Source organism: Danio rerio, chromosome 21, assembly GCF_049306965.1.
Source record: "Danio rerio strain Tuebingen ecotype United States chromosome 21, GRCz12tu, whole genome shotgun sequence".
NCBI classification, from domain to species: Eukaryota; Metazoa; Chordata; class Actinopteri; order Cypriniformes; family Danionidae; genus Danio; species Danio rerio.
The window spans coordinates 39,345,111-39,360,449 of record NC_133196.1 but is presented as its reverse complement, the minus strand read 5'-3'; the positions used below and the strand labels follow the sequence as shown (position 1 = coordinate 39,360,449).

The window sequence follows — 15,339 nt, the reverse complement described above, 5'->3', positions numbered from 1 at the left end:
ACAAGCTGTTATAATACGCTGAAAGCATTATGTAAATAATATATGTAATATGTAATCAATATAACTTATCTCTAATACAACAACAAACTCTGTACCGCATTGGATGTTATACCTTAGCTTTTTTTTCTTTAACCACGCTGCTCGCACATTCTGATTGTTTACAAACTGGTAAATTATCTATAAGTCACAGAATTGGAAACAGGACAGAAGGCAAAACAACAATAATGGTAAACAAGACAAGGATCAAAACATGCCAGGACAAACAGGAAAAAACTATTTGTAATGCTTTACAGGAAAAAACAAGACTCAGCAAAGAGTCCGTGTAAATGAGGTGTCTTTATATTTATTGCAATCAGTCCATCATGAGCTGTCAGCTGTATGTTTGTGTGTAATCAGGAGGAAACTGGTTCCTCTATTTGAATTATAGTTTGAGCATTTGATTTGTCTTTTAATTATTACAGGATTTTACATTTTGTTGTTAATAATAATGACACTCATGTTATTATTGGTGTTACTATTGTTATTATTAGAATATAATTAGAATATTAGTTTTTATTAGAATATACATACTTCTAATTTCCCATTTGGTCTCAGTCAATTACAGAAGGTTAGCAAGTTTTTGCATCAGACATAGCCTATTCTCTGATGAAAGTCAGCACCAATATTTAATTTATCTGGATTATTACTTTTATTTTTATAAAAGGGTTAATACACTAATCTATAGATAGTCCACAGTGATGGAAATTTTAAAAACTTTAAAAAGACTGCGGTACAGTTATAGTCCTTCAGCATGATTCCGCCTATAACAACGTCTCTTACTGCACGTTAATAACGGATACTGTTTGAATTTTTTTTTTTGTTCTATAAGCATGTTTGGTTAGCCTACCTTTGGACTGTTCTCGCCTTAAGCTGAAATAAGGTACTGTCCTATGAAATAAGGGACTTTCATGGGGAAAAATGGGGCATCTGGTCAGCCTTATGGAAGGGCTAAACAGGGTTACTCAAAACTCTGATTGAGCTACAGACACTCTGAGCCTTAGTTTAGAGGGTCAGTTTTTAAACAGCAGCGAGCCGAAATGAATATTTCTTATTAGCGACATGCGGAAAAAATGCAAAGGCGTTTGCCGCAATCAAGGGCTCCTTCTTCCGTGGGCCCTGGGGCTTCAGCCCTGCCTAGCCCTTACGTTAATCTGGCCCTGATAACAATAATGGAATAAGTATATTTAAAAAGTAATGCGTTACAGTCATAGTTACTGTCAAAAGTATTGCCGTTACAGTAACGCGTTGTTGCCCAACACTCATCAACAACAACAAACGAAAAAACTAGTGGGGTTGGCATGACCCAGTAATGTTGTACAATATGTTACTCTTACAATGGCACATACATGTACCTACCTGTCTTACGCCATATGCCGTTTACTGTCAGTATGTCAGTCACACATAACGTGTATTCAGTTGCCACCAGAAGTCATTAATTAGAGTTTTTCATTTAAAAATGTTAAATATATTTGTTACAAAAACACATCGATCTGCTTCATAAGAAAAGCACTAACCCATTTGGAGCATATGGGTTAGTTTGATGATGGATTTATGTGATTGGAAACTTGAAAAAACAAAACTACTCATCATATGAGTTCATCTAAAAAAATAAATAAATAAAATAAATAAATAAATAAATGAACATCTGAAAAAATCATGAACACCAAAGATGGATTGAGGGTAAGTAAACTACGGTGTTTTATTTATTTTATTTTTTGTGTGAACTATTCCTTTAAGAAACTAAATTGGTCATAGTGTATGTGTGTTTCCCAGTACTGGGTTGCAGCTGGAAGGGCATTCACTGTGTAAAACATATGCTGGATGAGTTGGCAGTTCATTCCACGGTGGCGACCCCTGTTGGACTAAGCTGAAGTAAACGGAAATATTCCTTTAATCGAGTGTACAAGTAAAGTAGAAAGTTTCCTTGTTGTTTCTATTGTGTACTCTTCATTTGTAGGCTATAGGCTGTATTCCCACTGCTGAGTCTGCATGCAGCTTGTGTTTTCCTCTGTCCTAATATTTCTCTCAAACCCAAGAGGGAGTAAATTAGATTTTCCCTTTGTTTTTCTACCAGCGACAAATTAGTCAACTCCCTTTTATCCCTGGTACGTGTGAGCGCCGTGCAGCAACACGATGTCACCTAATCTGCTTAAATTTCCCTTTTGACAGCACCTGCGTTGCTGTGTTCCACCTCACTGTGAATACCTATATTACGCAGATCCCGACTGTTTGAAATTCAGAAGCTTGAATGCGGGATTCAGGATAATGAAGGACACTTTCATGTTTCATCAAGCTAATGATCCTAATTTTATTTTGTTTATCATTTTAAATCCAAAGTAGCTTCCATATGAGGTATAACCACCAGACTAACCTTTAAGAACACCTCTAAGGTGTACAACCATATAGATATGCAGCACTTGTACGTGGATTTCTGCTGTGCTAGCTCTCTTGTACCCTATTGTTATTGGTAATTTGCATCCGATTGGACTTGCTTAGGTTCATTTTTCCACTCGTTACTTGAACCTTCTAACATTGTAAGCAGCACCACTAGAGCTCATTATGCTATATATAGCAGGTCATTGTGTTGCATTCTGTGCCTAAAAGCAATAGACAAATATTTCCTTTTTTTTAATCAAGGCATTTTAACATTTCTGAATCATTTATTCAATTCAATTCAATTCAGCTTTATTTGTATAGCGCTTTTACAATGTAGATTGTGTCAAAGCAGCTTCACATAAATGGTCATAGTAACTGGAACAGTGTGGTTCAGGTTTTAGTGTTTAAGTTCAGTTCAGTTCAGTTTAGCTCTGTTCAGTGTGATTTAATCATTACTGAGAGTTCAAACACTGAAGAGCAAATTCATCGATGCGTAGCTCTACCAATCCTGAACCATGCGAGGCAGTGGCGACAGCGGAGAGGGAAAAAAAAACTTCACCTGATGGGAGTGAAGAAAAAAACCTTGAGAGAACCAGACTCAGTTGGGCACGACCATTTTAATTTCTCTGCTGGCCAAAAGACTTGTGCAGAAATTCATTCTCCGGGGTTTATGCTGGAAGATGGCCTTAATGAAGACTTGTCTGTCCCTGGGACATCGCTGGAATCAGACTCATGTTCTCCACTCCCCATGACCATCAGCGCAGCAGCAGCTCAGGATATGGCCTGGTCCCGAATATGGAATCCTTGGGATCATCACGTCGCTGGTCTTGGATCCAATCAGTGACTCCGCCTAATCTGAGGACCTCGGGATGAGTATCCCCAGGTGAAAATAGAGAATAAAGAGAATAATTAGCGTAGCTGCTGTTCATAGTGTATATAAGCAAGATGCAGAAGCCAGTGTGGAACCCGCTAGGTGATGCACTGAGTGTATGCTTTACTAAACAGATAGGTCTTTAATCTAGTTTTGAACTGGGAGAGTGTGTCTGAGCCTCGGACATTACCAGGAAGGCTATTCCAGAGTGTAGGAGCCATGAAAGAGAAGGCTCGACCTCCTTTACTTGATTTTGCTATTCTAGGTACTACCAGAAGCCCTGAATTTTGAGATCTTAAGGAGCGAGTTGGTTCGTAGCGAGACAGAAGGTTGGTTAGATAAACAGGAGCTAGATTATTTAGAGCTTTATAGGTGAGAAGTAATATTTTAAATTCAATACGAAATTTAACAGGCAGCCAGTGTAAGGAGGATAAAATTGGGGTTATATGATCATATTTTCTGGACCTGGTCAGAACTCTGGCTGCTGCATTTTGTACTAATTGAAGTTTGTTAATAGAGGATGCTGGGCAGCCAGCAAATAGAGCATTACAGTAATCCAGTCTCGAAGTCATAAAAGCATGGACTAGCTTTTCTGCATCTGAGATGGATAGCATATTTCGTAATTTAGCGATATTTCTCAGATGAAAGAAGGCAGTTTTTGTGACAGGGGATATATGGTTTTTAAAAGTTAGATTGCTGTCTAATATGACACCCAGGTCTTTTATAGTAGAGCTAAAGCTAACTTTGTATCCCTCTAATTGTAAATTGAGTTGCGAGATCTGCTGTGTGCAAGATTTAGGCCCAATAAGTAATAATTCTGTTTTGTCTGAGTTTAAGAGAAGAAAATTGTTGGTCATCCAGTCTTTGATATCTTTGATACACTCAGTTAGTTTAGAAAGTTCAGACGTCTCGTCAGGTTTAGTGGAAATATATAATTGAGTATCATCTGCATAGCAGTGAAAGCTGATCCCATGTCTTCTAATAATGTCTCCCATAGGTAGCATATAAATTGTAAACAGTAAAGGGCCTAAAACTGATCCTTGAGGCACCCCATACTTTACTGGGCAGATTTGTGAAGGCTGTCCATTAAGATTTACAAACTGGTAGAGGTCAGTTAAGTATGACTTAAACCATTGTAGAGCCTGTCCCTGGACACCTGTAGACTTTAAACGATTTATGAGGATATTGTGGTCAATGGTATCAAATGCCGCACTAAGATCGAGTAAAACTAATAGCGAGACGCACCCTCGGTCAGCAGCTAAGAGTAAATCGTTGGTTATTTTCACTAAGGCGGTTTCTGTACTGTGGTGAGCCCTGAAACCTGACTGAAACACTTCAAAAATATTGTTCGTCTGCAGATAAGAGCATAATTGAGTGGAAACAACTTTTTCTAGTATTTTAGACATAAATGGAAGATTTGAAATAGGCCTATAGTTAGCTAAGTTGTTGGTGTCTAGTTGCGGTTTCTTAATAATAGGCTTAATAACAGCTAGCTTGTAAGAGTTTGGAACATGGCCTATAGATAAAGAAGAGTTGATAATGTTAAGAAGAGGTTCTCCTATAGCAGGTAACAGCTCTTTCAGTAATTTTGTTGGAATTGAGTCCAGCATACACGTAGCTGGTTTAGAGCTATTTATAATTTTTACTAACTCTTCATGTTCTATGATTTTGAAGCAGTGTAGGTTATTATTATGATTTAATGAAATATTTACAGGATTTGGAGTATAAGCCGGTGCAGAAAGTTTGGCATCTCCTATTTTCTGTCTAAAGCCTTCTATTTTATTACTGAAAAAATTCATGAAATCATCACTACTAATTTGCGGTGGAGTAGTTTGTTCCAAGGATGACCGATTATTTGCTAATTTAGAGATGGTGTTAAATAAAAATCTAGGATTGTTATGATTATTTTCTATCAGTTTGCGCAGGTGCTCGGTCCTGGCAGATTTTAGAGCCCTCCTATAGCTGGACATACTGTCTTTGTACGCAATTCTAAAGACCTCTAAATTAGTTTTTTTCCATTTACGTTCCAGGGCGCGGGTTGCTGTTTTGAGCGCACGAGTATGACTATTATACCATGGTATAGTTTTAATCTCTCTAGCCTTTTTTAATTTGATGGGTGCCACAGTATTTAGTGTGCTAGTAAAGATGGCATCCATACTGCTGGTTACTACATCAAGATCATTTGAGTTTGCGGGTGCATTACGAAATAGAGAGAGATCAGGTAAGTTATTTATAAATTCATCTTTAGTTGACGGAACAATAGTTCTACTAGGGCGGAGTATTGGAGCGGGTTTGCTGATTTCAGGTAAACATAGCTTATATAGTAAGAGGTAGTGATCTGTAATATCATCACTTTGTGGTATAATGTCTACATCAATAACCTCGATTCCATAAGACAGAATTAGATCTAATGTATGCTTTAAGCAATGGGTTGGGCCCACAACGTTTTGCTTTATCCCAAGTGAGTGTATTAAATCCATAAACGCGAGCCCTAATGTATCATTAGCGTCATCTATGTGGATGTTAAAGTCACCTACAATTAGCATTTTATCAGTTTTGACTAGTAAGTCAGAAATAAAATCAGAAAATTCTTTTAGAAATTTGACATAGGGTCCTGGGGGTCTATATATGGTGATTAAAGCGAGAGATAACATAGGTTTTTGTATAGTATCTGGAAGCTGAACATTAAGCGATAATACTTCAAAGGAGCTAAACATAAGTCCGTTTCTCTGTTTAATATTAAGGAAATCACTAAAGATTGATGCAACTCCACCACCACGACCAGTTTGACGAGCCTCATGTTTATATAAGAATCCTGGAGGAGTTGCTTCATTTAAGCTAATATAGTCATTTTGTTTCAGCCAGGTTTCAGTGAGACAGAGTGCATTAAGATTGTTTTCTGTTATTATTTCATTAATGATAAGTGCTTTAGGTGCAAGTGACCTGATGTTTAGGAGACCAAGTTTTACGAAATTTGTATTTTCACTTTCTGCTGGTTTTTCTGGTTTGATTCTTACTAGATTTTTCCTGGAGCACACAGTACGTTTATTTCTTAATCTAATAATACGAGGAACAGACACAGTCTCTATAGGATTCGCCAGATATGCGTTACTGATGTTTAAGTGGGGTGAACAAGAGTCTAGGTGGCTATAATGTGAATTTTGTGAATTTTTACCTGCTAGTCAGATGGTGCGAAGTAGTCTGGAGATGTTGTCCGACAGGAGTTCAGCTCCGGCTCGACTGGGGTGCAGGCCGTCAGGACGGAAGAGCCTAGGACGCTCCCAGAAAAGATTCCAGTTATTAGCAAAGAGCAATTTCTGTTCTTTACACCATGTTATTAGCCATTCATTCAAAGCTAAAAGTCTACTGAACCTTTCATTTCCTCGGCGGTAGGTAGGAAGCAGCCCAGAAACGATGATCTGCGTGGCGGGCGAGGTGCGTCGAACCGTCTCGATCAGGCTCCTGAAGTCCTTCTTCAGGATCTCCGACTGCCGGAGCCCGGTGTCGTTTGTCCCCACGTGGAGGACAACGGCACCAGGGCTCTCGGCAGCGCCCAGGATGGTTGGAATCTGTGTAGAAATATTTTTCACACGGGCACCAGGAAAGCAGAAAGTACGTACTTTATTACCTTTTGAGGAGGCGGCACGGACGTGACGAACGATCGAGTCACCGATGATGGCCACATCGGGACCCGACTCGCGGAGAGGGGAGAAGCGGTTCTCCGTGGAGATCTCGAACACAGGCGGAGACGTTCTGCCCCGGGATCTGGGAAGCACCTTGCGCGGCTGCACCCAGGCGCCGTGGTAGCCGGGTGTCGGCGTGAACGACGCCTGGCTGAGCCGCGCCCCGGGTGCGCTGGGCCTGGACAGAGAAGGACGCGGGGTTGAGGTAGAGGGAATGATGTGGTTGTAATTTCCACGTACCTTAGGTGATGAGACGGCCTTAGCATTAGGTACGGCGAGGAGCCGTTCCCGTAGCCGCGACCGTCTTACCACCAGCGCCCGGATCTGGGACTCCACTTCTTCCAGCTCCAGCTCCAACGCCTCCATCGATGCTTCTCCTGCACACAAGGACAGAGACGGAAGCGACATTTTACGGGGTAAAGAGCAAAGCCAGTAAGTCAAAAGTGTATGGTCAAAGAGGTCGGTAGCTTTAGCTGACCAGCGGCGCTAGCAGGCTAAAGCTACAAACAACAGGCGGATGCTCGAGGGACAGACCGTTTTTAAAGCAGCTTTGTTTGTATAAATGTATTAAGGGTTTGGTCACCCTAAGTAGGAGAGACAAATACTTAGCGAATGAGGAAGAATTTAATGATTAAGATTTAAATTCAAGATTTATAATTGCCAGTATTGTAATGAAAATATAAATGCTACATTATATGGTCAGACTTTATTTTGATCGTCTGTTGAATTTAAGTTATATTGCAACTAATATTCATTAGATTTTAAGTAGACTGTTAGGTTGGGGTTAGGGTTGGGGTTAGGGTTAGTGTAAGACATGTACCATCAAAATAAAGTGTTACCCATTATATTACTGAAGTAATATTTTACATAAATATACTACACATTTATATACTGTACATACTATACATATACATACTATACAATATGTAATATTATACATACACATACTACACACTCAAAAACAAAGGTATGCGAGCTGTCACTGGGGTGGTACCTTTTGAAAAGGTACAAATGTGTACCTAAAAGGTCCATATTAATACCCTAAAGTTACATATTAGTACCTAAAATGTACAAAAGTGTTGCTCACATATTCTTATTTACATTTTTAAAAAAAAGTTTTTATTTACAAAGTCGACTCTAGCTTGGCTTTATAAGGTTCTTAAGCCAATCAGCATTTTGAATGCACACATGAGGACCAATCGGGATCAACTTTTATTCCGCCAGATTGCTCCGTTGACAGTGGGAAATGCCAGAAAGAAACACATATAAGGTGTGTCCGACTTCATATAGCGCTGCGCATAATGATTGGAATCTGTCTTAAAGCGGTGCATGCCATATAGAAATGTTGTCTAGATTGCACTGTGTGGACGCCACGTGACTGTCACATGTGGCATCAAAGTACCATAACAGCAGTGGCACCACCATAAAATTTTCTTAGGGGTGGTCAAAAGAGGCTGCGCCAAATCTTGGGGTGGCACACAAAAAAATTATAAATTCAGTGTAATGTTATATTTTGTTTCTGGTAAATGAAATATTGTGGTTTTAATTCATTTAATTAATTACCCTTAAGCAATTGCAATTTATTGCTTGAAATAATTCAGCAAAGACATGTGCAAACCAAAAAAGCGAATATTTAGTTTAAAAACACTTTTCATATATATATATATATATATATATATATATATATATATATATATATATATGTTATTTTATTTATTTTTTTTGTTATTTTTCACATACTTTTATTGTATCACGTACAGTATATGGCATTTTCTAATATTTATAATTAATAAAACAAACAAATGCACAAACACACATACACACACTCACTATACAGATCCTAATAACATAATTTATCCAAATTCCTTTTTGAGACACAATATTAATAATACGGTTTCTTCTATTGATGTACCTTAAGTTAAATATTGAATTGCCATTGCTGTCTATTGAAGGCGTGTGCGTGCTGTCAACGACAGGGAACGGTGAGGGGGAGTGAATCAGCTATGTCAGTGACACAATAATTTTGTGGCTGCTTTTTATGCATTTATTGAAAAATTGTGAATTTATGTAAGTACATTTAAATGAAAAATATCAACAGTAAAATCATATTAGGGTGGCCACTTGGGGGTGCCCCTGGCAACAGCACTCCGAGATCAGATGATCGATTCAGCCTGTGTAGCATCTAAAGACCGACTGCAGGAGCTGCGATGACGACACAGATACTACACAAATGGCTGAGTTGCTTTTATTATAATGTAAAAATGAAAACTACATGTAACTATGTAAAAATGCTTTCATTATCTAGAATAATCTTAATCATTGTTTATGACTTAATCAAAACACCTTGTTTTGGGTTTTACACTTATATATATTGGAAAGATTTATGTGTAAAACCCCTTTTTAGTATATTCAAACAACAATTATTAGCCTAAAGACTTAAATATTTAAACTCCTGGAATTTGTGCTTATTAATTTGTATTTAATAGGCCTTTTCAATTTGTTTAAATTACTCTCTCATTTTCCCTTATTTCTCTTATGTGTTTGTTATATATTTAATTCATAATTAAAAAATGAACTAGTTTGTAAAGACTGTATTCTGTTTTATTTGTACTGGAAATATTTTGTTGTTATAAATAAAAAAGTCTAAAAAACGATGACGAACGCCATGCAATCAATCATGATGACTGCCACAATTTTGAGCACCGAAGTGACCAGCTTGACGGCACCGTTTTCAACTCGCCCCTGCCTGCGCTCTTCTAATCTTGTTGATCACCGGCTGCAGCCATGGTTCAAGTCGAACACACCTAATGATTTATTCTCAGAATTTTGAAGCAAACTAAAAGGATGTATGTAAATGTGATGATTTGGAAGCATTTTTTGACATTGATATAAAATGTTACATTTTACAGTGTTGGAAAAGAAACTAAAAAAATTATATATTAAATGTAAAATATATTTTTATTTTATATATATATATATATATATATATATATATATATATATATATATATATATATATATATATATATATATATATAAACTGAAACATTTTTCAGTGTTTATTTATCTTTGTTAAACAACTAATTTGCTCATTGGCTGTTTGTTTTTTTTTTTTTTGTATAAACATGACATCTGCACTATGCACTATGACTATGCACTATGTATATATATATATATATATATATATATATATATATATATATATATATATATATATATATATATATATATATATATATATATATATATATATATATATATATATTCATCCTAAAACATAAATAAATGTTATAGAAAGCAAAAATGTAACTTTCTCAAACATCAACATATTGTTACAATACCAATTTTTATTTGTTTAACTAAATTATTAAGCAGACTGCTTGTATTTCTTAAAAAGTAATGCTTCAATGAATAATTTGCGAGATAGAACCTTATAATTCCATGCAAAAAATGACTTTTTAGAAATAGGTTTTATCTGCATTTGCCCTGTTTATTTTTTATGTTTACCCCAATTCACAAATTGAAGAGAATTAAAAACTGTGAAGCTCAATTACTTAAAAACATTTAAAACAGATAGAAACTTATAATTCCAAGATGGCGATATATTTTACATACTGTATACTATATATTAGGACCATATAATATTTCAGTTTTCCTTTTTAATAAATCTGCAAAACAGTCAACAATTCTGTTTTTCTCTCAGTATCTGGGGTGCTGTGTAAAAATGTGTGTAATTAGGAAAAACTTGAGGAAATTGTACTCAAATGGCTGCAATATAACAAAGAGTGAAAAATCTAAGGGGTTCAAATACTTTCTTTACCCACTGTGTTTGAATTACATTATGGGAACTTGATGTATCCTCTGTTAAATGTTGATGCTGAAATTACATTGAAACTATTTGTGCATGTGTGGTTTAAAAAGACACAAAATTGTGCAATTACATGGGTATGGCTTAGTTGTACTTTGTTAAGGTGGTTTACTCTAAACCATGTATAAAAGTATGAGTGTGTTTGCAAAGTGAATGATTCCCTGGAGATGATGCAATTTATGCCAGCTCATTTTATGACTAAACGTAATGGATTGATTTTTTTTAAGCAGTTATAGAGTGGTTTCATGAGGTTGCTGGAATATTTAGTTCAACCTTAAGATGTTATTTGAACTCTTTTGTGAATTAAATATAGAGAAGTGCTGAAGAAACTATTTTGTGTATTTTTGTATGTATTTTTTCCATTTATGTAAACTACACAACAGATTGGTACGAACATTTTTACATTTTCATTCAGTTCAATTCAAGTTTCAATTCAAGCACTTTTTTACAATAATTATTGTTTCAAAGCAGCTTTACAAAAGGTTGACTACATTACAATCAAATGTAAGTTATTATATACAGACATTGTTACCAAGCAATTTTATAGCATATAGGTTTAATGAAATGTATTTGTGTCTGAAGTGTATGAGTTGTCCTTGAAGTCCTCTATAATTGGCATCATCTCTTCACAGGTGCTGGATCCCATCAATGCCGCTGCACAGTTTCTAGAGGCCTCGGGATGGGCATCCCCATTTGTAAATAGAGAAAAAAGAAAATAATTAGTGTAGCTGCTGTTCATAATGTATTTGAACGAGATATCAAATGTCAGTGCGGAAATGAAGCACTATAATATATCTAAAATAGGATTTATATAACTATAGAAACAAAGCTTATAAGTATTTCTTTAAAAATGTATGGTGCATTCAAACAAGGCGGAGTGTGTCTAACAGGAGGTGCATGGAGCACACTCATACAGAGTGGCTTGCCTCGTTTCATGCTGCGGCTAGCCACGGCGGGCTGTCAAAGACACGATTATGTAAGGCGTTGTGTGTATGCTTTACTAAACAAATAGGTTTTTAATCTAGTTTTGAACTGAGAGACTTTATCAGGCAGGCTATTCCAGAGTTTAGGAGCCATAAAAGAGAAGGTTCGACCTCCTTTAGTAGACTTTGCTATTCCGGGCATTATCAGAAGCCCTGAGTTTTGAGATCTTAAAGAGCGAGTTGGATTGTAGCTAGACAGAAGGTCGGTTAGATAAACAGGAGCTAGATTATTTAATGCTTTATAGGTAAGAAGCAATATTTCATAATCAATATGTAACTTAACATGCAGCCAGTTTAAGAAGGATACAATTGGGGTGAAATGGTCATATTTTCTTGACCTAGTAAGAACTCTGGTAGCTGCATTTTGCACTAACTGAAGTTTATTAATAGAAGATGCTGGGCAACCAGCAGGATAGAGAATTGCAGTAATCAAGTCTAGAAGTCATAAAAGTATAAACAAGCTTTTCTGCATCTGAAATAGATAGCATGCTTGGTAGCTTAGCGATATTTCCCAGATGAAAGAAGGAGGTTTTTGTGACATGGGAGATATGATTTTCAAAAGTTGGTGTGTAATAAAAATCAGATTGTTTACAGTATAGCTAATACTAACATTGTATCCCTCTAATTGTATGTCATGTTTTTTTTTCAAACAAGTAATCTCTTAAGGCTGATTTATACTTCTGCGTCAAACGCTGACGCATAGCCCTTCGCCGTGGCCGTCGGCATCGCTGTTGTGCACCTCTCAAAAAAATGTAACTACACGTCGCAACGACGCATAGCGTAAGCTCTGTGATTGGTCAGCTTGGTAGCACTGACGAGTCTGGGCGGGAATGGTGCGAGCCTGATGAAGCAATTGTTTTCAAGTGTGGAGTCTCGTGAAGGAGCTCCGGATGAAATGTTTTGTTTTGTGTTTACCTCATAGTTAAAGTTGTTGCACTTCCACCGGTTCCTGCCTCAAAATGAGCGAGTTTGAGCCACTTGTACATCCCGGAAGTGTTCAGGAAAAGCAAAACAACAGCGAAGAAACTCGACACAGAGGAACATTTACACCTCACTGCCAACTAGCATTTCGGAAGTGTTAATGCAGACCAACAGAGACAGCGCACAGAAGTATAAATGCACAGCTACGCGCGTTGCATGCGCCGTGGGTTACACCAGTCACTTGACGCAGAAGTATAAACCAGGCCTTAGAATACATCAAACATTAATTACAATACCTCTTAACATTTTAATTATATCAATGCAAATAGTATCAGTTTTTTGTAGCCATGATTGTATCACCTAGTATTCTTGTTAATCTGTACATAAATGAACAAAAGAAACCTAAAAGAGATTCTTCGTCTGCATTTTATTCCCAACGGGTCTCAAATAACATCTGAAGGTTGAACTGAATGTTCCAGAAACCTCATATTCTCAAAAAAAAAAAAAAAAAAAAATCATTCAATTACATTTGGTCATAAAACGAGCTGGTATAAATTGCATCGTCTCCAGGGAATCATTCACTTTGCAAAGCCACCCTTTGATGCGCTAAAGTCTCATCAGCTTCATTGCTCTAACATTATAGGCTATTTTGATCTGATTTGAAGCTCTTACTGTACTGTATGTAGAAAGGCATTACAATCTGTGATGTATCTTCTGCTCAGGCTGGAGTCTCCTACACGCTCGCTATACATGGAGGCGCCTAAAGGAGTGAAAATAGAAGCTGACGCGGGTGATTTCCAAGCAACCTGTAGGAGCGATTTACGCCTGGAGTCAAAAGACGGAGAGGTAAAATGTCCTTCATTCTGTGTCTGGCAGCCCTGACGCTGTTCCTGCCAATCAGCTTGGTGCCGTTAGTTAATGTACTCTGTGTTTTGACAGTTCCATCTGCCATTAGTTGTCACCAAAACAAGCCCTCAGTCTAATTCCATATGTCCCCTTGCTGTCTTCTGAGGGAAGCAGACGTTTGGTTAAATATTCATACTGGAGTACAGTATTTCATGACAGTTATCTGACATCATTATCTGTGATTAAATAGTACAGCCTGATAAAGTGTTGATGAATGAGTTGTTGATGGTGATTTAAGAAGCAGAGCTGGATTTTTCAGGAAGGAGATTTCATAAACTTGAATTTAACAGCATGTTTAAAATAAATGAAGGCATGGGTTATGCTTTATTTTAGGGTTTCCTTGTTACAGTGCAGCTATTCATTTAATTACTGACTAATAATAATTAATTACATGCACTTACTATATGGTTAGGGTTAGAAATCTGAGTTTGGTTTAGGGTTAGTTGCATGTAATGATAATTAGTTGCATAGTTAATTATGATTAATGTAATAATGGACAACTGTCATTTCTATTTTTTTTCACAATAATTCCTTAAAGCATAGAAAATTATTAGGGCAGAGCAAAAATAATATTTTAATCTATTTATGTAAATTTTTTGCTACAGATTAAATAAATGTAACAGTTAATATAGATGTATCAGATTTTTTTTATTGCTTCTATTTCACAGCAATTGTAAGTCTCACAACTACTTTATGTAACTTCGTTAAATTGTCACTTCTTATTTAAATTTATTTCACAGTGTTAGTTCCCCAGTTTCTAAATTACAGATATTGTACTGATTAGATGACTGACAAAGCAACAAAGGCATTTTCAAGCAGGGGTCAGCTAATTGATTACTCAATTAGCTGGATTTGGATGTTGACGATTTGACTTGATCCAGGATTGTTTAGTTTTCAAAACTCAACTGAGACTAGTTGTCATAGCAACAGTTCTGCTAGCTCAAACCTGCTTGGGAGCAGGTTCATTTCATATAAACAGGATTAGATCGAGTCACTTCAAGCAAATATAATACTGAAAGTATATACCAAATGCTGATATTTTCTTACAGTAGTTGTATAAACTTGGGAAAATAGTTAATATATATTTTTTTAACTATGTCAATTTAAAGTAAAAAAAAAAAAAAATGTATTAATAAAACTTATGCAGTCTGCACTCCAAAATAAAAGAACAAAGATTGCCACCCGGTGGTTTAAAGAGAACATTTATTAAAATTAACTTTTTTTAGATACAAACACGTACATGCCCAATATTTAACTTAAAAAAAGGATAATAACTTATGCAGTCATGCACATGTTTTGACCGCTAATATGCCGGTGATTTGATGCTTCTCAAAAGTTGCAGACGCCTTTACCGATCTCAAAATGCTTTTTTGATGCAAAATTAATTTATACAGTTATTCCTTACCTGAGCGAGGCAGTGGCGCAGTAGGTAGTGCTGTTGCCTCACAGGTCGCTGGTTCGAACCTCGGCTCAGTTGGCGTTTCTGTGTGGAGTTTGCATGTTCTCCCTGTGTTCGCGTGGGTTTCCTCCGGGTGCTCCGATTTCCCCTACAGTCCAAAGACATGGGGTACTGGTGAATTGGGTAGGCTAAATTGTCCGTAGTGTATGAGTGTGTGTATGAAAGAGTGTGTGGATGTTGGCTGGAAGGGCATTGTTAATTGGGTAGGCTAAATTGTCCGTAGTGTATGAGTG

General features: G+C 36.7%; 2 protein-coding genes across 7 annotated transcripts in view; one reads left to right on the top strand and one right to left on the bottom strand.

Annotated features, from left to right (window-relative positions):
• Nucleotides 1–15,339, top strand: part of sgcd (sarcoglycan, delta (dystrophin-associated glycoprotein)) — a 377,956-nt gene that overhangs the window by 346,887 nt on the left and 15,730 nt on the right. For all 6 annotated transcript variants that reach the window (XM_073934267.1, XM_073934268.1, XM_068215786.2 and 3 more), the window contains 1 exon segment: nucleotides 13,464–13,587. In XM_073934267.1, coding sequence (XP_073790368.1) covers nucleotides 13,464–13,587 — 124 coding nt within the window.
• LOC141379890 (uncharacterized) lies at nucleotides 6,357–7,583 on the bottom strand. The gene is made up of 2 exons (XM_073935456.1): nucleotides 7,504–7,583; nucleotides 6,357–7,346 (listed from the first exon to the last, which is right to left on the bottom strand). Exon 2 carries the CDS (start codon nucleotides 7,333–7,335, stop codon nucleotides 6,469–6,471), a length of 867 nt encoding a protein of 288 aa, XP_073791557.1. The 5' UTR covers nucleotides 7,336–7,346; nucleotides 7,504–7,583; the 3' UTR covers nucleotides 6,357–6,468.

Excerpts from the sequence above, each read along its gene's own strand:
- LOC141379890 (XM_073935456.1), bottom strand. The coding sequence starts at position 7,335 with ATGGAGGCGTTGGAGCTGGAGCTGGAAGAAGTGGAGTCCCAGATCCGG.